Raw genomic sequence first — 24,792 nt, 5'->3', positions numbered from 1 at the left:
AGAAATAAAATTAGCCTTTAATCCGGACGGAATGGCAACACAGCAAATTTGATCAAGGTTACGTAAGGCTGCTAGTTTTTCGTGGCACAACGTCCGGCGACACTCCAGCATGAAGTGCACGATATATACACTGCTGTGCAAACGTGGAACGTCTTGAGATGCGCATACATTACGGACACGCGATCTCTCGTATAGAACTCGCACTGAAAATTACAATTTAAATGGCCGCCGTCCGTTCTCCCCGTGTCCGCTTATCTCCTCGTTTTCATCTAAACATCTCATTTTTATGCGCCATTGAAATTCCACGTCCCTTCTTTCGCCGGCGCTCTTCGTCCCTCGGTCACGCGATATGCCGCGTTGTCACTCCGCGGAAACTTTTTCGCCCTCACGGTCGTGCCGGTTCGATACGCCATCGGGGTTACTTTGTTCGGCCGCGTGCAAACTTGTGCACGCACGCGGTGAGTCGGCACGACCGTGCACGCATATCTGCGCCACGGATGGCGCGACGTGTTGTTCGAGACACCCTATATGTGTAATCGTCGTACGAGCGGTACGTGGCGTCGCGCCGCTCCGCGCCGCGTCGCACTCTTCGCGTCGCGTCGGGCATCCGTGCATATCCTGCGCGTTTCCAGCTTGAGAGACGCCGCGCGCGCACTCTTCGCAGGCCGGAGAGTTGATTTAAAATTGATTTATGCAAATTGGCGCTGCACGAGCAATTAACAATTCCTTGTAGACCGGCTCCAGTATAGCTTTTCGACGGGAGGAGGTTGCGGGGGTGGTTCGGCAAGGCACCGGAGTCCTAGAGTCGGCAGCGAGGAGGTCGGAGGGGGCGGGCACACACACCAAGGGAAAGGGCTGGCTGCACATAGCCGAGCTGATGAAGGACGAAACACAGAGAATGCGCGATGCTCCGAGAAAATGGAATTAATTTGCTAGGATTAAATCCGCCTAGCGTCGCGCTATAGAATGTTTCTCGCGTACGTGTGCGGACTTATTTAGAGAGAACGAGAGAGAAAGCAGGGAAGAAGCGACAGGTCGTGAAGAAAACAAAGGGCGGAAAGATGTCAGGCGGCGATTTCAAGCGGCAGTTAGATCCGATAGGAAATCCTTCGGGAATCAAAACACGGCGATTTATGAATTAATATTTTTCATTGTTTTTACGCGACACGCGTAAAAGCGGATGATACAAAGTAAAGGGATTCAGGAAATAAATTTACGAAAATCAGATACCGTCGCGCACGAACGGATGGCTACTTATTTTGGTTGCCTGCACACTGCTCACCCTTAAAGTCTTCCGCACCAATGCAAATGGACGCCGTTCGTTTATTTACTCCCGCATCTCCGAACAGGTGTCTACGCATTCTTCCAGCAGTCCTCTCTGACGATTCTATTTCTAGAATTTATCCCATTGGTTAACCATGTTTCGATATGTATTGCTTCGTAAATTATTGTTCCGCGTGCGCAATTACAAAATTTCTAAAGCATGAATTAACAGCATTTAATGATACATCCGTGTTATCAGTTATACAAATGTCAATTAATAGAGAAGCTAATTAATAGCTGATCAACTTTTCGTACAACGAAACTTTCGGCGAGCAACGCGACGGACGCCGTTGAGCGCGGCGATGAAAAAAAAATCGATATCGCTCGTATTGAGGCATCTTCGTTAAATATCCAGCGTTCGTTAGGGCCGGCACCCAAGCAGAAGATTATTTACGCGACAGTTAAGTCGTCCCGAACAGTTTCGTAGGGTAAGCTGAGTTCGGTTGACACATGGAAGAGGCGGCCAGCCAGGAATGTGCTAATGAGATCATTTAGCTGCCCCTTCCTGGCCCTTTTGCACTCTTTACCCCGCCCCCGCAGTTTACCCCGGCTCTATGTGAGAAAGAGAGAGAGAGAGAGCGCAGGCTACCGCTGCTTGATTTACACTAACGCGCCAGGGACGTATTTAACGTTAACGAAGGCTCCCGCGCAGCGCCGGATTCCTTTGGCCAAGTAATTAATGGCCGGCGTTACAATAAAGTATTCTATGTATAAATACACAAATATATATATATATATATATATATATATATATAGTTGTCGAGATAGCATTTAATTTCATATGTCGAGCTTATATATAATTGCTCACTCATGAATTAAATCAAACGCTCCAATATTAATATTATTAATCATTAAAATTGCCTTTGTAGATAAATTATTACTTATCGTTCATATTGTTAATTTATAATAACGATGGTATTTAATAAAATCGGTCAATGACAGGCCGTGCGAAATAGTCGAATTTCCGCAGCGTAAAATAATCGAGCCGCCGCTCGCCCGATTCGTAGATCTTGATCGAGGAGCAGCGGAACTTTCGGGAGACAAGATATGGCCACAATAAAGCGGCGTATAAAATAATTGGCTGTAAAGTTCTGCGCTCACGTGCGGTGCCGGCAGGACGGGGGGGGGGGGGGACGGCGCACAGGACGAAAGGAATTGCGTGGTCTCCCTTCTCCGCGGCTCTCAGAAAATCCTGCTCGGCGCTTCACGATCGTAAATTTCTCCGAATATTTTATTGTGTGACAATTTTTATGGTAATTGTCATTATAAATTTGCTCGGATTATTTATGCCCCGGGTGTGTGTGAATAAAGGGAGGACGTGCGAAGGCGAGGGAACGGAGAAGGGTTCGGCGCAAGAAAGGGTTGTTACTCCGTTCCGTCATTCGGCATCGGGGATCACGGCGCGTAAATCAGTACGTCGATGAGAGACCTGCGCAGGGTTCAAAAGGGCCTCATGGGAATCTTGGAAGGGCGCCCGCTGAGAAATTCATTAACGGGCCACTTGTTAATGCCCGGACTATTTACCGCGGAGCCTTTGCCGACGGCCGATGGACACGCGTCTCTTTGCCCGCATCTTCGCACGCGTGTTGCACACCTTTATACACGACACTCCTCTCACGGTGATTTAAATGTTCCTTTTCAATGCGCGCTTTCCAGAACGGTAAGACACCGTTCGTCAAAGGCGCGCTGCTAAGATACACTTAAACGGTTAAGGAACTTTGGCGCGCCAGACTCCTCGCCGGGATTTTACGAGGCGGTGAAATTTATCGCTGGAATCGCCCGGCGGATTATTAGAATCTGTAAACAGACCGTGTCATCTCGTACGTACGAAAGACCGTAGATTGGAGCCATAGCGTCCTGCGATTGACAACCTGTAATTGGACGCGCCGTGATCGTAAACGGGGTGTATCTGCCGGTTAATGATTTTACAGACGTGTACTGTAATAGAATAATCGCTTTAATAGAGCCCAATAATCGATATTTACAATTTTACTGTTTACGTGCTTCGTATAAAACTCTGTATATAATTTTCCTCGAAAATGACGAATTTCGAACAGGGCCCCGGCACCGCGCGTGCAAATCTTCTTTCGTCGCAATGAACAAATTCAGCGTCTTGTTTTCACAATTTTGCGAGAACACAACGCGACAAACTCTAGTTTGCGAGGCTAGGGCCTGAAATTTTCCCGTGCGGGTACGCGTCCCTCGTCTCCCTCGTACTTTTCCCGGTTTTTCCCTTCGACGCAGGCAAACGAAATGAAAGCCTCGAAAGGTCCCGAACTAAACAGAAAGCAGGCTGCGCCGAGGTAAGACGTTTAATGAAATCAGCACGGTGTCTGTCTCCTCTCGTAGACTCTCCTCGGCGCTGTTTTAATTATACCGGGCTCTCTCGCTAGTTGCGCATCTCTCCTCTCCCCGCACCTCCCGCTCGTCATGCTCGGTGTGCGCCGACGGGACACGCACACCGCGAAACCTTTAGGATGATTAGACGAAGACGTTACGAAATTAGTATCCTTGCAGACAAAATTGTCGAAGGGAGCCGGTTGTTACGCACTCGAGCGCGCGCGCGCGCGCGCCTGCATTTCTACATGTGCATGTGTAATGTGCGCGCGACACCGCCTTCAATTAATTCCAACATGCTAGATATATTTGTCAGGTTTCCGGAATACATCTATTAGCGTGCGATTTATAAGCGAGAAGCACTGCTTTTTCTCACGACATTTCCATCGATATTTTATTTGATAATTAATCAAGATTATTCGCAAGATGTAAGTTAATGTTAATTACTTTTTACTTAATTAGACGTTGAGCGAAGTGTATTCTCGTAGTATCTCTTGATGTGAAAAACAATTTCCAGTAATTACTTATTTATTCTTGGAACACGTCATTTGTGTGATATCTGAATTATTTCCGTCTCGCTGATTCCTTTTTTATATCGTCATTCTTATTTCACATTATATTCATATTTCATACGAAAGTCATTTAGCTATTCGTTTCTCGGCTTGTCGCAATCAATGTTCCTCTTTTAATTAGAATCGAGCGGTTGGATCGCGGAGAAGAACATACATCCCGCGAGATCGATGATCCACGATGAGCCGGTGCGGCGTATTCGAGGACGATTCGATTCGATTGCGCCGACAACGCCGAGGCATTAATTAGCGTGCATAATTGTTTACCGGCGCTAAACGGAGCTGGATCAATATTTAATTGAATGCCTGCTAAATGCCAGCTGCATCGCCGCGGCTCTCAAATCGAGCCGGTTCCTCTGAATAACGGCCTCTGGGATTCAATGCCCCGAGGAGGGGGCGGAAAGGGGAGCGCCTCCCCCCCTTCCCTCCCTTCTCTTGTCGTATACGATGTTCCGCGCGGCGTCTCATTCTATTCGCCTTTCTGCGCAACGAAATGATGTGACCTAGAGATGATGCGTCGTTTTTTGCTCGCACTCATGCATGTGCACTCTTTTTTTAAGAAATGTACAATTTATAACTGAAATTTATTAAATATTATCACGGATGCGCAAATTGATCAACAGAACTTTTAAAAGCATATAACAAGCGCGGATTCACGAGCGAATGAACCGCGGCAATTCTTACCTTTTGTTCGGAGTCTGTAGCCTAGCGTCATAACTCCGAAACACTCTGTACATATACGCGCTGCACGCTTTGATTAACCCCGGTTGCAGGAATTATTCTCGCTATCTCGAGATTATGTTCGCGGTTATATTGCATCCGTGAAATAAGAGTCAGCGAGCAGGGGTAGCACTTCGTACGAGGGTTGCAACGGTGTGAGGAAAACAGGCAAATTGCGGCGCTCGGCAGACGGGGGCGAAGAGCGGAAGGGCAAGGTTCGCGTGCCACTGCTTTTCCACCCGACTCTCCTTGTTCGGAGAATTCTGACGGTTCCTCGTTCGGGAGTGGCTCCGTGTAAATTTGTGTAATTAAAAAGGCGCCGTGCCGAGATTCTCCCTTCCCCCTCGTCTCACGCTTAGAAAGATGTAGCGAGAATTCGGTTCGAGGATACCTACGATCGTTCGGGGCCGAGAGTCTCTTCGTCAAACGCGAAGTGAAAGAATTTTTTCCTTTCGCGCTTTTCATTCGACAATCGAATATATTATTCACGACTCGAATGGGTCGTCAAATGAAAATTTTCAGAAATGATTCAGAAACTTTTGAGGAATTATTACGCATAAATGATTCGAAGAGCATAACGGTGTTATTTTTTACAGTCAGAAGACAATATAAGGGGTAGCGTCGGTGCTCACGGCAAACTCGTTAAATCCTCGGAAAGTTACTTTGAAGCGCTTGCGAAAACTCCAAAGTACCTACAAGCCCATTGGATAATATCGGGTTGGGGTCGGCAGTAGGGATGGAAACGATTACGATCGTCATAGTCGTATATTAGCATAGACGAAAAACAGACTCGTAAAACAACCGCTGCGCCGCGTTGCACCGCGGCGATTCAGTTTCCATGGAAATCACACGTTGCGCGATTTTGACGTCACACTCGCGGAAAAATGCGATATTTATTTCCTCGTTATTAGTCAGCCGCGCATTGGTTCAATATTTTCATCGCTCCACGCCGCATTTCTTTTTTCCGACTATCATCTTGTTGCACCGTCGCACTAATCAAATAATCCGTTTCGTAAAAAGCGCAAAACGTAAAAACGCAATGTTTATGGGGCACAATATTTCCATATTCATAGAGATTCTCAAGAATATGTTAATTCGTATTGATCTGGGAAAAAGCTTTAATAAACAATATATGTTATAAAAATTGTTAAACAGCTAAGCGTTCCCGGCTGCTTTAGACACGTTTACTGTTATTCTTTTCGAGAGAAGTGGGTACATCGCGCAATGCCGGCACGATATATGCAGTTATTTTTAGCTGCCGGCACATAAAGTAATTGAGTGTCCATCACACAACCCAATGTCCGTTCGTTCGCCTCTTGCCCTGCCTCCTCGTCCCACGGTTTTGCACATACCGTATAATGCCTCGGACATGCTAGTGATAAACGATTTCGCCAGATTGGTAACGTTTAGTTGTGTTGCGTGTCTTGGCAGGTTTGGAAATTGCTATTCCACAAAATCCTCTCTGGTTTTTTCCCCGATGATAGATCAATTGTATTCAGCAAGCGTATTACAATTCCGCATCCCCGAAGCACTCTTTCATAATGGAGATATTTTGATGGCATTTGTGTCGGATCCCATCCGGATTTAACACAAAGTGAATGGTAAGCGCGAGTATGAGAAACGACTATCGCGAATCAATTTCATTCTCCTCTTAATTATCAACAATAAATATTGTGGCAATTAAGCATGTTATTTTGCAGGCATATTATCTGTATTAGCAGTAATTCTCTCGCATCCAATGTGGATGTAAGTTGCCGCGAACGCATTTGCGGCGGGCGGCGACTTTAAAGTTCGATAGTTCCAAATACGCCATTCGCGAGACGTTCGATAAAGAAGGACACTGATGTTCGGTCGACGCGCCTGTTTCATGCCGCCGCTATGTTTAGTAAATAGCCGAATACGACGTTAGTCCTCTCACAACATTCTCCCGGATTTTCCGGATACTCTATAATCGATATCTAGCTGCAATATTCTCTATTTTTCCATTTCGAATTTATATTGAAATTCTAGATTCAGAAAATTATGTATGTATGAGTTTTCGAAAAGAGCGCTTGCTTAAAGAATGTATAATATCGACAATTTTTTTTCCCCAACAAAACTGCATCTGTAGAGATGGATGCACTCTTATTCTTTTTATAATATCTTTGTCGATCTCGATGCGAAATCTAGAAAGGCGTCGTTAATGGCTGCATTATAACTCTTGAATGGAGGAGGAAAAAACGTTTCAGCGCGACAGCGCGAGATTCCCAGACGGTGCGAGCTCGACTGTTGCTTCACACTCGCGTTACCCGTTCCACGGCCCGTCGTTGCCTATCCCTTTCGCTATTTCCGGCGCTATCCGTCAGAGCCGGTTACGAAGACACCGAACGCACGCACTGGCGACGCCCCTCGTCCGATGCCATACGTCTTTCACAGACGGCGTGCGCCGAGTTATGCCCCTAAAGAGGTTTCTATTTACATCGCCACTTCTCGACGACACGTAGCTCTATCCCTTTCTTTTGATCTTGCTGGATCAACGGCGTGAGAAACGTCTCACTAAACGGAGCGTTTGGAATTTATGACGACGCGTCCTTCCGCCCATCGCCGATCCTTTTATCCCTTCATTACTATTATTGGTATCGTTAACAGTTACAGCGAACGTGCACGCGCCGGTGACGAATCGCGAGCGCGAATAATGTTTCGAAGAATAAAATTCAGTTTCCGGGGACATTTTATACTTGTGTTTTTAGAGACGATCTGATCTTAAAACAAGGAGTTACGAGATGAATGTGTTTCAGAGTGTGTAATGAAAGATAATATGTGTCGAAGCGATATGCCGATGCGCGCGCGCGAGAGCGCGCCAGCTCTTTGTTGATACGCAGATGTATCTTCGTATCGGGCGTATCTATCCGGCGCGGAAAGGACACACATTATCCCGGTACTTGTATTCCATGCATTAGCGGGGACGGAGCGCTAATGCAGAAATCTGGTATCGGTTAATTAATAACCGTAAAACTCAAACCTCGCGTGCGCGCCCGCACGTTATTTGATTTCGTCGGAGATACCTCTCTCCTCGCCCACGCAAATGGCATGAAACGCGATACCTTAAAAAAACTTATTGGCTCGTAAGTTTCCTCTGGACTCGTCTAATATTCGCTAATGCGATGGCGTGATTTTTTTCACAGCAGCATATGATGAAAATCAGACATTTGCGAAACGGAGGAAAATGTTCGGAAAAATTACACGGTCGGATGTTAATTGTTCGTTGCTTCAGCTGTCCGTAGAAACATTGAGAATCAGATTTTTTTTCCCCAAGTCCATTCCGCAATCCACTTGCGATATAAATCCAGGGTAAACTGATACGCGCGACTTGAGACTTTGCATACTTGGCGAATAAAATCTAAATAATCAATATGTAGCTCGAATCTTGAAGCAGAGAGACGTTTTCGACGCCGCGCCGCGTCGTCGCAAGCGAATTTCGCCAAAGTCTCGGGGCATCGGTTAAGTTAAGGAGCATCGTGAATCGCGCGTTAATAACCAGAAAGCTGCAGAAAAGACACGTACAGGCGCAGGCAGGTCGCGGATTGCGTAGGAGGACGCGGCGAAGAGTCCGGGGAGAGAATCTGGCCCCTCTCTCTCTCTCCTCGGCGTGAGGTGCGGTCGGGCACGGGAATAAGGACGGGAATAGGGAACGGGAACGGGAACGGGAACGGGAACGGGAATGGGAACGGGAACGGGTGCGCGGGGTTGCGTCGCAGTCGCGCAGTCTACACACGAGGACACACTCTCGCGTGCACAGCTCTCTCGCCTTGGGCTGCGGAGGAGCCTCGCAATTTAACCGGTTCGACATTCGCCTCGAGCTCTCGTAATTGGCAGGACGAATGAAAGAGCTTCGGCGCGCTCGCGGACGAGGACGAGTGGTCGGGATTAACGATGGCGAATGGATCAGAAATTCTCCGCGAAAATAAAGTAGGTAGTAGGTGGGCCGCCCGCCTGCCTACCGTGGCGGAGTATAGCTATAGTCCGTGGCCGTAGGTACGAGCCTTTGTTTGTCGTTCGCTCCAATTACCTCCGGCCTCTCCCGGTAGCTTCATAATTAACTCCCACTCATTTAACAAACTTTACTTTTAATGTTTTAAAAATAGTAATTAGCAGTGGCGGCAAGAGAGGAAGAAGGAGGATGAGGGTGAGGAGAACGGGGAGCTGGGGGAGGAGGAGGTGGAGGAGGAAAGGTGGAAGAGACGAAAGAGGGGCGGCTGGAGACGGGCGAACGGGAGACGAGGTGGAGGGGGTGGAAATGGTGGAGGAAGAGAAGATGGAAGGAGCGTGGCGGTGCGGGGGAGGAGGCGCCACGGCAGCGGTGGTGGTGGTAATGCTGGTGGTGGTGGTGCGGGGGTTGCAAAGGGGGTGTAATTAACTATCATGCAACCCCTTCCCAACAGCAGCAGCCGGCGTAGCAAGGAGGTAATTGGACCGGAGTCTTATACGTGTGGAACGTTGGTGGGTGGGGGAGGGGGAAGAGGCTGCCAGGATAAAGGGTTGCTTAAAATTGCACACAGTGCTGCATTATGGAACCTCTGACGAGCTTCCAGGGAACGGCCGTACGGATGGCGGCGTGGAAATCCATTAACCCCCCTTCCCCTCCTCCTCCTCCGCCTTCCTCCTCCCGCCACCATCTCCTGCTCAAACTCCCTCCTCGACCCCCACCCAGTCGCGAATTAATTGCGATCGTCTAAGGACGAGTCTTTGTCGGAGTCTGCCGCGAGACTACCTGCATGGTCGAATTCGCGATCCAATTTGAGGGATGCGCGTAAACAGAAGGTGGCGGCCGCCTGTCTTTCAGCTCAACGCGAAGATGGATCGTCATTCTTTCGGGCAACTCAATTATCGCGCGCGCCCGCGATACGGCTGGACGATCGTGTAAGCAAACTTGCCGGCCGGGCGCTTAGATGATTTGGTGTTTTGTTACGCGCGCAAATGATTGCCTCCCGCCGTCTCGCGCGCGCAGTCTCCGCGCGACAATAGCAGTGTCGGCTTAATAGCGGATTGGCGTTTTCGACGCTGATTAGTTGGCGACACTAACGAGGCTTCTCTTTTCCACGAGGAAACCCTCGCGAGTGAGGCCCCGAGAGCTTTTAAGTCCCGATCAAGTCTCCCGATTCCGCCGCCGACGTCGTACAATCTCGCGGATAACATTGCGTCCCGGCTTTTTCCGGCGAACTGTTGTTTTCGCAGACGCGAAATCGACTCGGTTCAACTTCGCGGCTGCGTAGATGGATATCCGGTTAGAGTTTTGAATATAATGGCAGGCAACTACTAGAACTCAGAAAGGGTGGAGGTGGCGGATGGGAAGTGGGCTGACGCGGGGCGGGGAGGGAAAGGGGGGCAAGTCGAGGGCTGCCTTTGACTGGTCGTTGTAATACAACAGCAATTAGCAGTAAACCTAGTCCTCCCTGCCGTGCTTCCAACCTGTATGCTTCATAGTGTTTGCCTCGTCGTCTCGTTAACGGGGACACGTGAAGAGGTTTAAGCCTTGTTTAACTCGGCAATACGCAATTAGCAATTTCCTTAATGCAAAGCAAATTATTCGGTCGCGGCGCGTTAAGTCACACTTTTTCACAATTCAGCGGCGGCAACGGCAGCGATTTCTCCGCCGCCGTTGTCAAGTGAGATGCATCGTTCGCGCGGCGGACGCCTCGTCATCTTTTCGCGCGATTAATCTTAATTTAGTAAAAATAATAATGATACATTGTTTCCATTTCGAGCAATTATTATTAGCGTCTGTAGTTAATAGCTTTTTTTTTTCTCCTTTTCAGGTCGACGATGGAGCCTAATGGACGGTTCTCATTATGCAGATCGAGAGCAGGTGAGTCTGTGAGTTTTAAGCGCTTTTAAGATCTCGATCGCGGTGGTTACTCGACCTCCGCTTGATCGCGCCAATCGCGCGCGATTATCTATATTTAGGCGGTGTAATGTCAGCCCGGTCGTGTCTTTTCACCGGAAAGCAAGACACATTTTATCAGAGGGCATCTTGCTCGCCGTTAATTACCGCCGTAGCATTTAACGGTAATTTGATACAGAGTATAGAGAAATCGAGCGACGCGTTAGTATCCGACTGGCAGCTGCAACTGCGTGAAAATAAATTGGCACGTGGGTGGAGGGAGGAAGGAACCGAAAAGTCTACGAGCGTGAGATATCTCTCGAAGCCGAGCGTGTGCGATGCGAGAGTGGCCATTTCTTATTCACGCACACATCTCTTTTATTCGCCTTATGCCACACGGGCATCGAATTATCGCGAGCGTTCGCGCCGACGGATATTTACAACGTATTTAAACGAAACACCTGTTTCCCTCGAACGCTCCGCATCGTAATGCAGCCAGCCAGCCAGCCAGCCCCTCCGTGTCCACTGCCGCCTCGTCCCGCCGCCGCGACGTCCGCGGTATCGCACGACAGCTATTGAATGTCGCATAATTTAGCCGATGTGATGAAAATAAAAAGCTACTTAAGTCCCGACGGAGATAGCCAATTAATTTGCGCCGGAGCGAAGTGTGTTCTTAAGTAAGCGCGCTCGGCGACGCCTTTAGCGTCGTACACAAATTCTCCCGTTTCGCATTTTAATTCTTTTCAAACTCACGCCGTGCGTGTGAAGGGGGAGACGCTTTGCGCGCCCGAATCCGCTGTTACACCGTGAATCCGTAAGCTAATTCCGCGATACGCTGGAATTAAGTCAGACGTAACGCGAATAATCGCAACAACAGCAAAGTACGTAGCTACAATTTCGTCCAAACGCTCAAACGCAAAGGTCTAGGCCTTACAGGACGGGGCTTCCATTTGCAAGGATGAGCGCGCGCGCGCGTCAGGTAGACACGGCCCTGAGGCAACACCGGCGGACCTCGATAAGCATTCAGATTAGCGTGACGCCTCGAATGTGTTTACGTTTAATTACGCTAAGAGTCTCCATTAGGCTGGACCGCTGCCAGGCTCAATTCGGAGACCGTTCTGTTTTACCAAGTGTAGGTGCACCCACTTAACTCGCCCCCGCCTGTCCCCTCGCTCCCCTAACCTTCTTCCGTCCCTCTTTTAATCTCCGCATCTTCCGCTCTGTCTCTCTCTCTCTCTCTCTCTCTCTCTCTCTCTCTCTCTCTTTTCCTCCTATTCGTATCGAGTCTCTCCTTCCCTCCGTCGACCCCTCTCTTTTTATTCCTTTCGTCCGCTTTCTCCTCGTCTCTCCCGCACGATCGGATTGTCGCTCCTTCTCGCGCATAGGACGTGAATGCCGCTCGTGCGTCTCTTTTTGCGTCTCTTCCTTTGCGCCCGTCGGCGGCGCGCAGGAAGAAACTTGTTTCGGGAACGGGAACTGATACGATTCTACGGGTTCCATGGTCTCGGCGCTTTTCAAACACCACCACTCGCGGCAATGTCTGGCTTTCAACTCTCTCGATTGCCTGCGACTGAGTTAGCTGACCTACTACGATCTTGATAAAGTAGCCGGCGAGATAGTAGACTGCTGAATTTTCAAAATTGCGAAAAATTTCAAAATTCTCTTACGTACTCGCAATAGTTGAACATAAAATCTAGAAAAGAAATTTATATAAAAGACATCTCTTGTTTGTACAAAATATTTATGCAATTTCAAACCGAACGTGATTCAACAATTTCTACGAAATTATTGAATTAATTGAAAAATTCGGGTCTTGTTATTTTTCGGAGTACGCGATATTTTTCTTCCTTTCTTTTTCCCGTGTTTAAGTAGCTGCATTGTAAATCGACGGAAGAGTATCGAACAAACAAGGTGCCTATGGAAGAAGCTCGAACGTGTCGCCGTGCAAACAGCGCGCTCAGTTAGCAGCCTAACGTCTCCTCGGGCGGCCGGCGCGGCGCGGCGCGGCGAGGAGAGAGCTGGCGGAATTTAAAAGCGCTTTTAGCTTTTAGCCCAGGCGATACCGCTAAGAAAACGTTTTAGCGGATTTCATTTGCCCCGTCGCGGCTTCGTAGCGGCCTGCCGAGACGATGGATCGCAAGAAACAGTGGGGGACAAGAGGGTGAGGAGATGGGAGAGGGGGGGGGGGGGGGTGGTAAAGGGTGAGAAGAAGCGGCGGTGCGGAGGCGGTTGCTCCGAGGGATGTTGGCAACACCGGTTATTAAGTAGATGCTACATTGAATGGGTGGATGAATATTTAAGACGTTCAACAAGTTGCGGATTTTTCTTTAATCAGGCTAACCTGCAGGTCCCCTCTTCTTCTACCGTAACTCGGCTTTCTCATCCTCCTTGCTGGTTTCCACTTGCTCAAATTATGGCGCGAAGCGAGTGAAGCTGTTTATGCCGAGAGAGAGAGAGAGAGAGAGAGAGGGAATTTCAAGAAGTTCGCTACTCGACACACTCTCTTATATTGCGTCTGTGATTTTTTTCTTTTTAAATGTATTATTAAAGCTTTCTCCGCAACGTCACACATTTTGAATTAGGAACAGACCTTTTCGGCGGTATTTTTTTTTTTTTTTTTTTTTTTTTTTCGAAACCAGGTCCCCGTTTTAACAATGGAAATGGCAAATTTTCGGAGAAATTAAGGAACATCCCGTGCGTTTATTTGGACTTTAAAGCCTTTCCGCTCCCGTTCTTGTTCCGACGCTGATTTAAATGTGGCTCACGCGGCCAGATCGATCGATCCCTCGTTCTGTGTCCATCTGCCGGATTGGTCCGCGATAGCGGGTAGGTCGATGGACAATCGGCAAGAATGAAGTTTTATTTGCGTCGTGTATTACTCCCTGCGAGATAGCGCAAGAGGCAGGGCGAGGAAAAGGGGCGCGAGGATCCGCGGCGATCGGCGGGACGGGAGGGGGCGGTTCACGAAACACTCTAAATCCCCGAGGCAAATAGTTTTTCTTCGATATCCGTCGGCCAGAAACAAACAAGATTCTTTATAGACGGAGCAAACCACTCTTCTATAAGTACACCCGCTCCCTTCTTCCCTCCGTTCTCTCTCTTTCTCTCTCTCTCTCTCTTTCTTTCTCTCTCTCTCTCTCTCTTTCTCCTCCGCTCCCTCTTTTTCCCTCGCGACGAGATGTCTGCCCGACTGTGTGCATGTATACATGTGCGCGCAAGCGCATACGTTGTTTGCGCGCGTTCGCGAGCGCTCGCCAAAGTAAGCTTTTAGCGGAGTGGCTGATTTATCAATGTATTTATTCCGAGATATTGAATTCATTTAGTTAAGTAGCGCCGGCGGGGGCGGCCTCTCGCGCTTTCTACAGCTATTTTCACCTTCGTATATAGGGTGCTCCGAGGAGGATAGTCTCCGAGAAGGATGTAACGATACAACTCCTTACAGAAGTAGCCCTCAATTTTTCATAGACATCAGAGAGAGCGACCTAACGAGCCATTTAATATTAAAAATTACATCTCGGATCGATAATTTATCGAAACGCTCGATAAATGTTCGGCTTTCAGCTTCCATCTGATTTATAATGCATCGTTTGTCGAAAATAGCGTCTATTTAAACCTTAATCGTTGAGCTATTTAACATCGGAAATTATAAGAATTAATGAGGCGCATAGATTGAGCGTTCGCTAGCAATAACAATCGTTTAGACCACCCGGTGTATCCGTTCGATGCCACGGGCGTCGATATTACGAATAACTAGTTCAATCTCCTCACCCCATGTGAAAAAATTTGCGCTATCGGAAATAAAATATCGTGCACAACTTTTTATGTAATATTTTTATTGTGCATTTCATCGATTTGCGTCAATCTATGCTTCAACAATTTATCGCCACATGACGCTTAGTAATTTGAGATATTCGAAATACCTTTATTCCCGGCTATTAATAATATTGCTAAATGCATTAAACACGCGCGACTACTTTGCTTAATAAAAAAAAAAATAAAAAAAAAAAAAAGAAATAACGTAAATGCAACGATAAGCCGAACGCTCGCGCGCAGCTTATGAACTTTTAGGTATTTATTATTTGCGAAACGTCGTGATTCAGTTTCCCTATAATGATTAATTCTCGACAGAGTACATTTACATATTACAACATGAGTAATTAACTTGAGCCGAAAGTATGACAAACGTTCTGAATTAATGATGTATAATTAAATCAAGTACCGCATGTGGATTGTCTACGTCGGCTACATATTTCCGTAATCAGCTTCTCTCATTTAATTTGCAAATTAACATTCGTAACGCGTGAAACAATTATTTCATAGTCATTTCCAACATGATTAAATCAATCATCTAATACTGAGGCGCGAATTAAATAACCATTTGGTAAACGCGCGCGTGGGAGGAAGCGGGGGAGGGCGCGTTAATTATTTAGAAAAATTTCTTCATGGGCGCAATGTTAATCCCGCGAGTTTTATCATCGCCGTAAGATCGTCCATTTGCTCGTTTGCGTTCATTCCCGTCGGACGGAGAGAGTCTAGCGAAAGGACAAAGAGGGGGCACGATCGCGCGACTAATGTCATTTCTAAGTACACACGCCTATCGGCGCGGCACACAACATACAATTTTCCGATGGCGGCGTACCTGCGCTTTAACTATCCCTCGATCTAAATGCACTCTAATGGACTGCATTAAACAGAGAGACGGTCGGGCGGAAGGGGTCGGGGAAGAGAGGCGAGCTGGAAGGGCGGGAGGGCGAGCTCGACTGGCCGAGCACTTTCAAAGGGACGCCCAGAGACACGCCGCTCGTGAAAAGAATTCTTTTCGTGGGAATCGCAATGATCTTTTTACGCCTAATTAAATGTGTCGGCGACAATCGATCGAGTGGGAATATTTGGCTAATAATAAACCGGGAGAAACATGCGGCGTTATTGCAAAAATACTTTGCCGAAGGTACTTTTCGCTTTCTTCGCGCGTAGAGTGCTGCTTATCGATCATATATTGAATATGTTATAACCATTCTTCGTCCTGCATTCGTTCGATGAGTATCGATAAAATCAAAACATACGCGACAATGAAAGAGAGTTTTACCATTTCGGTGATTTCACTCAACCGGCGAATCGTCCAGTTTATCCAAGCATAGTTTTCGGCTAAATGGTTCGACCGCGTCAATCATTTTGTTCACTGATGCATTATACATCTCTGTGCATCTTTTTCCTATATGCGCGCATAAGCATCATGCGAGAGAAAGGTAACATACTTGTTTCGCAAACAAGGAATATTAACAACAATTCGGTTTTTTTTTTTTGCGCAAAGCGTTTCGCTTATTACTATTTTGTAATTTGTTTAACCGTTAGTTGGTACGCAATAATTTTTTTTTACGTAACCGGTCAGCGCGACCCAATTTTTAATGACATCTCAAGGCAAAAGTGGCAAAACTTTTAATTATTTGGAACGCAGTAAGCAATTTAGCAAACCTTCGCTAAATGAATTTTATGACTTTGAATTACATTTCATATTTTTATGAGGGATGAAAAATTATCTTCAATCGCATTAATTCTATTAATTTCGTGGACAGGAAAGTTACAAGCAGAGAGAGAATAATGCTTTGAAACATCGAAAAAGGCAACACACATCGTAAACATGAAGCTATAAAAAGAACGTCCATCGCGATACGCGAATAACGCGACGCGAGTAGCGAGGCACCATCGGGTCGTCAGTTAAAAAGATCGAACAAACTAATGACCGGAGTCGTTGAACACACGATGAATTAGTTATTCCGTATGCAAATCCGACGACCCCCTTTTTTGGGCCGTTTTGGCCGCGCTGATCGCGATCGAAATCCGAATCGCGCGTTCGTTGCGAGGGCGTTAACGTTGGAAGGTATCCGGCCGCGGGTCACGAATTTATGATTGCGGCGCACCTCCGGATGAGAAAAATCGCGAGATCGGAGAGGGAGAGACAATGAGAGCGACTGGAAAAGAGTGAGAAAGAGGTAGAATGAGAACGAGAGAACGGTGGAGAGAGAAAGAGAGAGAGAGAGAGAGAGAGAGAAGGAGAGAGTGTGACGACGCTGAAAAAAATGCCAGCGACACGCACGAAAATAAAAATGATTACGTACCCTGCCGCGCGCGGACGTACGTGCGCTGCGTGTCACGCACACACATACGCAGCGTTATCGGAGCTGCAGCGCGAGAAAGAGAGAGAGGAGAGGAGCGAGAGAGAGAGAGAGAGAGAGAGAGAGGGAGAGAGAGAGAGAGAGAGAAAGATAGAGATAGGAAGAGGAGAAAGGGATAGGCGTGTGCAGGGATGCAGGACCGTTACCGCGATGTTTTGTAATTTAAATTAATTGAAAAATATGCACTGTGTGTGTTGTCCGATCGCGCTCGTGTCGCTGGAGAGAAACAGCAACGGCGGGAGGAAACGCGACGCGGGGAAAAAAAGGGGAGAAAAAATGCGTGAGCTGCGCGGGGGAGGAAGTAGGTTCGAGTGTGCAGCGCGGAAACTGCATTAGGAGGGAGAAAGAGAGAGAAAGAGAGAGAGAGGGGGGGAGAGAGAGAGAGCAGAGGGGGAGAGAGAGAGAGCAGAGAGAGAGAGAGAGAGAGAGAGAGAGAGAGAGAGAGAGAGAGAGAGCGCAGAGAGAGAGAGCAGAGAGAGTGGAGCGCGAGAGGGGAAGCGGAATGCAGGTACACCGCGGGCCAATCATTCGCGCCGGTCGGCCAATAACTTATTGGTTTTTCACGTACGATTTGATTCATTATCATTCCGTTATTTATATTTGTCCGACCTGCTGCGGATTTTGGGGATTTGCGCCGCGAACGAGAGAAACGCAGGGAAAAATGCAGCCGCGTCGGGACGCATGCAACGAGCGAGCGTGCATCTAAACTATATCGCCTGATATCCGCCAGTGCGTATCGTTCATGATCATAGCCAAACAATTTTGACTCGGTTTGCAACTTGTGTTATTTTAAATTCGCTTAGTATTGGCATTTTCGTGCCAGCCCGCACAGACACGCTATTGACACTTTCTCAATAATTGCCGTTCAATTGACGCGGTGGGAATGAAAAGAATTAAAATCCCAAAATTCGTGGGCTCTCCACCGGCTGGAGAAGAAGAAAAAAAAAAAAAAAAAAAAAAAAAGAGAGAGACGAATTTAAAAAAGACAGCACGAAGAACTGTCTATTTATTCGCGGCGGAGCTCGACGTCCGCCGATATTTCGTCCGGAATACGTTTGCACGTAGACAATTCCGGAAAGTCTCGCCAGGACTCGCAGACTCCGCGCGCGCTCCTTTTCCAGGACGAGGCGCCTTAATCATTCACGAGGGCCTGACGGCGGGCGCGCCTTTAAACGATCCAACTGAAATTCGTCCGGACGTCCAACGTCCGAATTTAAATCCTCTCAAATATTGAACGCGCGCATCCGGCCAGGCGTACGTGTACACTCGTAACTTCTTTTCCTTCCCATCCCGGCCGCCATATATCTATATACAGCCGTTCTCCGCTCCCCCGTCCGGAACGCACCCCGTTAAACCCACTCGACTCGGCAGAGAGAATCGTCGAAAAGCGGATATAATAATGCTCGGATATTTTGGAAAAATGTGCGCGCGGCATCGACTTTTGCCGGACGGAGATTAAAAGTCGCAGCTGGAAATCCCGCGGAACTCGGGGATTAAGTCGAGCACCCTCGAGTACTATGTCAATATTGTTATCGCTCGGTGATGTACACAATTTATTTGGAGCGAACTCGAACCCATGGTATTCCGGGTCACGTGAGGCTCGCCACCGCGCATAATTCTTAATTCATATGTGTATTACAAGTTTAATCGGCGCAGTTGCATCTAAAACTTTGATATTTTTTTGGGACATAAAAAATTGACTTGCAAAAAAAGCGAGATATTTATTTCAGATTGCCGTTTAATTTATCCGTGCCATTATTAATTTGAGAACCGTCCGCATTCTCCGGGTAAAGGTTCGTTATTGTGATACGATTCGCGCTTGTCGTAGTGCAGGAAATTTGCGATCGCGAAATCGCAATAGCAGCCGCACTCGAGGACTGGTACTCGCTCGTTACGCGGTTCATAACGCGACCGTGATACCGGCAATAACTCGACCGGGCCTTAATTACTTTAATTAATTAGGAAACGTGGCTTCGTCGAAGTCCGATCTTACAACGAGCAACATGTATCTCTCGCATTGCATCGCACGCCAGGCCGGCTCGTGTGAAAGAGCAGCCCGTTGCCATGCGGCGCACACCATGTACATGCTGCCCTGGAAATATCTTCATTAATAACCAATCCTTTCATCTAACTTGCTCGCTTCGCAAAAGTCTCACGCACGCCACGCTCACCGTCATTAAATAAATCAAAGTAATTCAATTTCGTGATTTAATGGGAGTAAAAATTCTATAAAAATAATCGGCGGAACAATATGGAATTATTCGATTTCGCAACGATCAGAGAGCTCTATTCCTCTGGGCATTCCTCGAGCGAGAGTTTGAAAGTCTAATATCCGTAAATCATTAATTAACCGTCGTTTGAAAATGGATGGCATGTACCGATAATATAAAAAGTCACTGTTTCACGTTACAACGAAAACCAAAAATCATTTTCGCTAAGTCACGTCGGTCGCGCGCGTTATTTTTTAATTAAACGCGCTCAGTATAAAGAACCAATATGCTCGGTATGTATTATCGTCATAATTAAAGCCGCGATGCCGGATATTAAATAAACGTTTTGTACTGGCGGCCGGCAAATAATGTCAAGAATTTTGATGAAACCGCCAAAACATGTTTCGCGCATTTATCGCGATAATTCGCTCCACTTCTTTCGCCAGGTGCGAAACTTGGGAAACTTTCTTCGCGGTCGGAAAAAGTAGCGCGACACGAGAGCGATATTTGAAATATCTAAAGGATCGATCCCTCGTGATAATCTAGGACGTTATTTCAGTGGTTTAATACCTTTATGGCATGACAAGAACGTTATTAGCATCGACCACCGCCGTCCTTTCCCTTCCGTCCTTCCTCGTTCACTTTCGCGTTCCTAAATTTAATTAAATTTCACGGTTTTTCGCGATTAAGGGACGACGGCGACGGCGTAGGAGGCGTTACAAAATTAGTTTCGGCCGGGATAATGAATTTCGTTAATTATGCCTCCGCGAATCGGCGCGAGCGTCTTAATCCGCCTGGTGCCTGAACGGTTGATGATAAGAAGCGGGCGTTTAATAGCCAAACAGTACAAAAAGAATTATGATCATCGACTCTTTCTGTGCAATGTGTATGATACTTTTCAAATTCAACTTTATTGGGAGCGATTATTGCGCAAGAATTGCTGTCTATCGTGCGGCAATTATCGTCTTCGTTTTCTATCGTCGCAAGCTGCGCTAATCGCACACGAAATGACACTGCTAAAGGGTTGACGAATGCGCATGTTTCAAGTGTCATAAATGTCGCAGCGTCGCACGAGGGTCAGTTTTCTTCTAATTTCATAGCTGTTAGCCCTAACACGCCGCGTCGGCTTTGCCTATTCTAGCGCCGCGTTGTCGCACCGCGCCGTACATCGTGTCGACAAAAAAATCCGTGTTTGCGGGCCGATTTTTGCGCGACCATGCCGACGCGTTAATCCCACCATAATGCTGCGTATAATGGCTCGTTAGCCGCCGGATTTATTCGACGGCGACACGCGTGCGGATTTTTCTGCGACTCGCCACGGCAACGCAAAAACTCACTGCTCGTGACAACTGTAATTAGGAATATTCTCTTAATTCCGTATCGCACTAAATTCATGTTCCTCTGTTAAATTCGGATGTTACACAATTCGATAATTTTAACGTGAAAGCCATTGTTATCGCGTTTTTCTTTTTTTTTGTCTTTTGGTTTTTGGGGTTTTTTTTGGATTTTTAAAATGCAGCTCTTGTTGAAAAAAAATGAAATTTGAATTGTGATTGACTAAATACATGTAAAGGGAACAAGTGGAAAGTGTATCTTGAACAGTAACCACAATCCGTGAGACTGACGTCACGCTTACCCTGGCAAGATCGTCGAGCGTAGCCTCGCCGCCCTCATTCTCCCTCCTCCTTCTCCTACATTTTTCCCTCTCCCGGCAAATTGTCGTCGCGTGCGGATTCCCCCAGGTTTCGGAAAGGACCCTCGCGAGGAAGGCGGTCTCGAATTTCCATACACGCACCGCAGACCGCCGCTGAATATACTCACTTCCGGCAATAGATTTCCTCGGTCCCCGGGTCACCCCCGCCGCGCGCACCCCCTTCCTCGACCGCTGGGCTAGGATAGTTAGTTAGGGGTCGGAGGGGTCGTGCAGTGGCGTACACAATCGGGGCTATTGTGCGCAGTGATTTGTGGGGACGATTTTTTGACTTCCGCCCTCGTGGGTGGTAGAAAACGAGAGAGAACGCGCGGCGCGTACCCACGCGAGTCACGCGGGTTCGTGTCAGCCCTCCGCCGAGTCAGGAGATACAGCTAAATTATCGGAAAGGCGGCGGGTTAAAGGTCGATTGCCGATTTATTTACGGTGACTGCGAAGAATCCGCAGGCGATGTGTGCTCCGCGACCCTTCTTTTTCCGACTTCTCGAAGGGCGAACACACACCCGGTTCGCGAGCGATCGTTTTTAATCTCGACGGCCATGTCGTCGCGAAATTCGGGGGAATAATATAAATCTACAAATTCGCACAAACGGATCCGTGGATTTCCGCGTAAATTAATAACAATGCTTATTGCTTTGCTTAATGCACGATTAATCATTACAAATGTATTACGGCTCGCGCACAGTTGGACCGGCGGACCGTGTGCGATGCCAGCGCGCTCACAGCACGATGCATCTCGCACGCGACCGCATCTCCCTTTCCCCCCCCGCCTCTCCTCTTTTTCTTTCTGCTCGATGGAGGTCACGGGCCAGGACTCAACGCTATACTTACTGGCCTCCGAGCTCATCATCTTACAGACATTTCATTATATGAATCAGACAACGGCATCCAGCAGCTTCGTCTTCTTTTTTTCTCTTTGCGAGAAGCAAGAGACAAGAACAGAGAAGCAGAGGGGAAAAAGAAAAGGGAGAGAGAAAGAGAGAGAGAGAGAGAGAGAGAGAGAGAGAGAGAGAGAGAGAGAGAGAGAGAGAGAGAGAGAGAGAGAGAGAGAGAGAGAGAGAGAGAGAGAGAGAGAGAGAAAGAGAGGAGAGGCATCCGAGCTGCGATCTCCGATAGGCCCGGCTTAATTTCTGATTGCTATTACCGCAGCGCGAACCGGCCAGCTTCGTGATTATCGCAGTTGAATTCGAAACCGTGAGAACGCGTATATTCTCTCTCTTAGGCACGCGATTTTTCACCGCGGTGCACGTTAACGCCGAATCGACCGATCGCGCGGCGTTTTTTTCAGCGCTCGAGAAAGATGGGGAGACCGGCGTGGCGGAACGGTGCGATTTTTGAATTGCTGTTAAGCAGCGCATTCGGACGGAGTGAGCGGGACGACGCGTTCAACCAGGGAAGCGCCAAATAAAGTATTCATACGAAATACGCAGATGCGCCGGCCGATTATAAACGGGTAAACATTTGTGTAGAGGAGGACATACACATACCTGTAACTCGAATCTGGGTTAATGTGTGCGCCCGTGAGCATGTGTTAGCGAGTATGTGCTGTAGGTACCTGCACGTGTAATCAGTGCTAATGCGTTCCTAATGGTGACTAAATACCAAATCATAGTTTGATGCGCTCCCATCAACGGCGCTGCATCAACGAAGTGTTACATCGGCAAACAAAATCAAGCCGGTCGATAACGACAAACGGAAAAGTCCCACAAGCAGACAGCAAAATACGATATTATTGTTGAGAATCGGCGACTTTAGGCGAGTGAATTTTGTGAAAAATTTTCGTATAAAATTCGCCATCTGTCTCATATTCTGAAAAAGCAAGAATTTCGCGCAGTACTTGATATTTTCTAAAGAAATGAGTTTAGATTGAATTGATAGTTTCCTTAAAACATCTCATAAATATGCAAAAATGTTTAATTATAATCCAACAAATCTTTTGCGGAGACGAGAAAAACAACACCTACCTATGGTTGCTTTAATCAGTCAATAACATTGATATATATCTCATTCTCTCTCCTTCTGTCTGTTGCCTTATTTTCTTTCGCTTAAGGGGTGGACATTAATTTCCTGGTTTAATAAGCGGACCGCGTTTATTAACGAAGCCGCGGCCCGAAAACGGACCGAGCATGAACGCGGGTTATTTGTTTCTTAATTAGAAAGAAAACTTTGACTCGCTTCGGAGGCGACGATTATCGTTCCCAACTCCCATTAGAACTCGTTAACGCGGTATTGGAACGATACGTCTCGCGGGAGGGGTGTAGCGTGGGTCCTCGTTTAATCACGTGATTTCGCTCATTTGATAGTAAACAATATTAGTGGAGATCGACAAATGTTTTTAATTTCAAAATGTTCGAAAAAGAAAACTTCTTTCGCGATACGAATTAAATTTTATGAGTTTGTAATGTAAACGAAATGTTTTACACTTTAACTTGACAATGTACGATGCAATCGCAGTGTTAAATATAACATCGCGAAAATAATTATGACAAACATTTTACAGAATATGCGCGCCTCAATTTTATTTTTATTCGCAACTTTAGCGTAACGCTGTTCTCCGTTTTATTTGCGACAATTATTCCGGCGTTTAATTTCGTCGTTAAAATTCTCGAGACGCGCGAATCAGGCGCTCACAATTAATTGTACAACGCAATGAGACAACTATTGCACATGCGACAACGGGCGGGTGGAAAAAAAATAAGGAGAGTAACGGACTCGCGCCGGTATTAATTTAAACGATAAGCAAAGCGCACCAGTTTTTCCAGTCTGTTGAACAAACTGCTTACGTCTCCGGCCGCGAAAGAACGACGAGGTGGCGGACTATGCAGATGAAAGAAAACTCGTTACAGAGTGACAAGTGCCCAGCATCCTCATAATTATCACATCCAACGTAATTACGGAGTACGTGCCTTATCCTAACCTAACTAACTCCGGCTCCATAAACGACTCCCACGCACGGACAAGGCAGGCTTCTTCTTTTACCCATCTCACCGGAACATTTAAAAGCGCCACGAGAGAAATTAATAAATAATTATAATCAGTAAAGCTACACGCTACACATATTTATACGTGGCCGATGAAAATATTATCTATTCGCTTTATTTAAAAAAAGAAATTTGTCGGCACTTGCAACTAATTGTTATTTTATTATAAAAATTCAAGTCGCAGTTTAAGAGACTGCTTGCACGCGCTGTGACCTTTTGCGAAATAATCGAGTCAATTATATAGGTGGCCGGAAGTGTCGTAAAAAATGCATCTACCCCACGATACGTGGTTATCCAGCGCGTCCATGGACGACAAGCGTCTCTCCAGCATCCACCCACGCATACAGCGGCTCTTCCGGCGAGTTTTATTCATAGCGTCGTCCCGCTAATAAAAAAACTGCGCGCAGGGACATTAAAGTCTTCGCGGGCGGCAACGGTTCTGGCGAATAGCAGTCGCGCAAGCACCCTTTTAGCGATGGGCTAATCCTCACTAGCTCGCATTGCGTGGAGCAATAATTTGTCGGAGAATCAATGTGCTTCCACTGCGCGGTTTGATGTACTTTTTTAAAATTACGTAATCCAAAAGTAAATTGTGCTCATACTTGAATTCAATTCTAATTACTTGTGAGCAAAAACGAGTTGAAATGATTATTAAGTAAAAAGCCTGTTAAAATTGAAGATCGAATTTCCAAACGTAGTAAAGCCTGCAAACACGCTCGAGACATATAAAAGTAAAGTAAAGTAAGCTCGCTTGAGTGACTGCTGTATCTTTTTAGGTCGGTTGCTCCTTTGAGAAAACTCGAGAGTAAATTAACGCTATCGCTATTCGCAGCTACTTTGTGTGTGTGTGCTAACAAGATACACATTATATTGTTAAAACATACGCGATAGCGTATGCGCGCACGCGT

The 24,792-nt window shown here is 47.0% G+C and overlaps 2 protein-coding genes across 4 annotated transcripts in view; one reads left to right on the top strand and one right to left on the bottom strand.

Annotated features, from left to right (window-relative positions):
• The window catches only part of LOC105670610 (protein spaetzle 5-like), a 122,330-nt gene that overhangs the window by 28,706 nt on the left and 68,832 nt on the right, over positions 1-24,792 (top strand). For all 3 annotated transcript variants that reach the window (XM_067357431.1, XM_067357432.1, XM_012364219.2), the window contains one exon: positions 10,745-10,794. In XM_067357431.1, coding sequence (XP_067213532.1) covers positions 10,745-10,794 — 50 coding nt within the window. The remainder of the gene's footprint in view (positions 1-10,744; positions 10,795-24,792) is intronic.
• Positions 1-24,792, bottom strand: part of LOC105670630 (uncharacterized) — a 178,649-nt gene that overhangs the window by 133,594 nt on the left and 20,263 nt on the right. The gene's annotated exons all lie outside the window — the stretch shown is intronic.

This window comes from Linepithema humile, chromosome 6 (assembly GCF_040581485.1).
Source record: "Linepithema humile isolate Giens D197 chromosome 6, Lhum_UNIL_v1.0, whole genome shotgun sequence".
NCBI lineage: Eukaryota > Metazoa > Arthropoda > Insecta > Hymenoptera > Formicidae > Linepithema > Linepithema humile.
The sequence above is the reverse complement of the archived record's forward strand: the minus strand, read 5'-3'. Positions and strand labels throughout refer to the sequence as shown.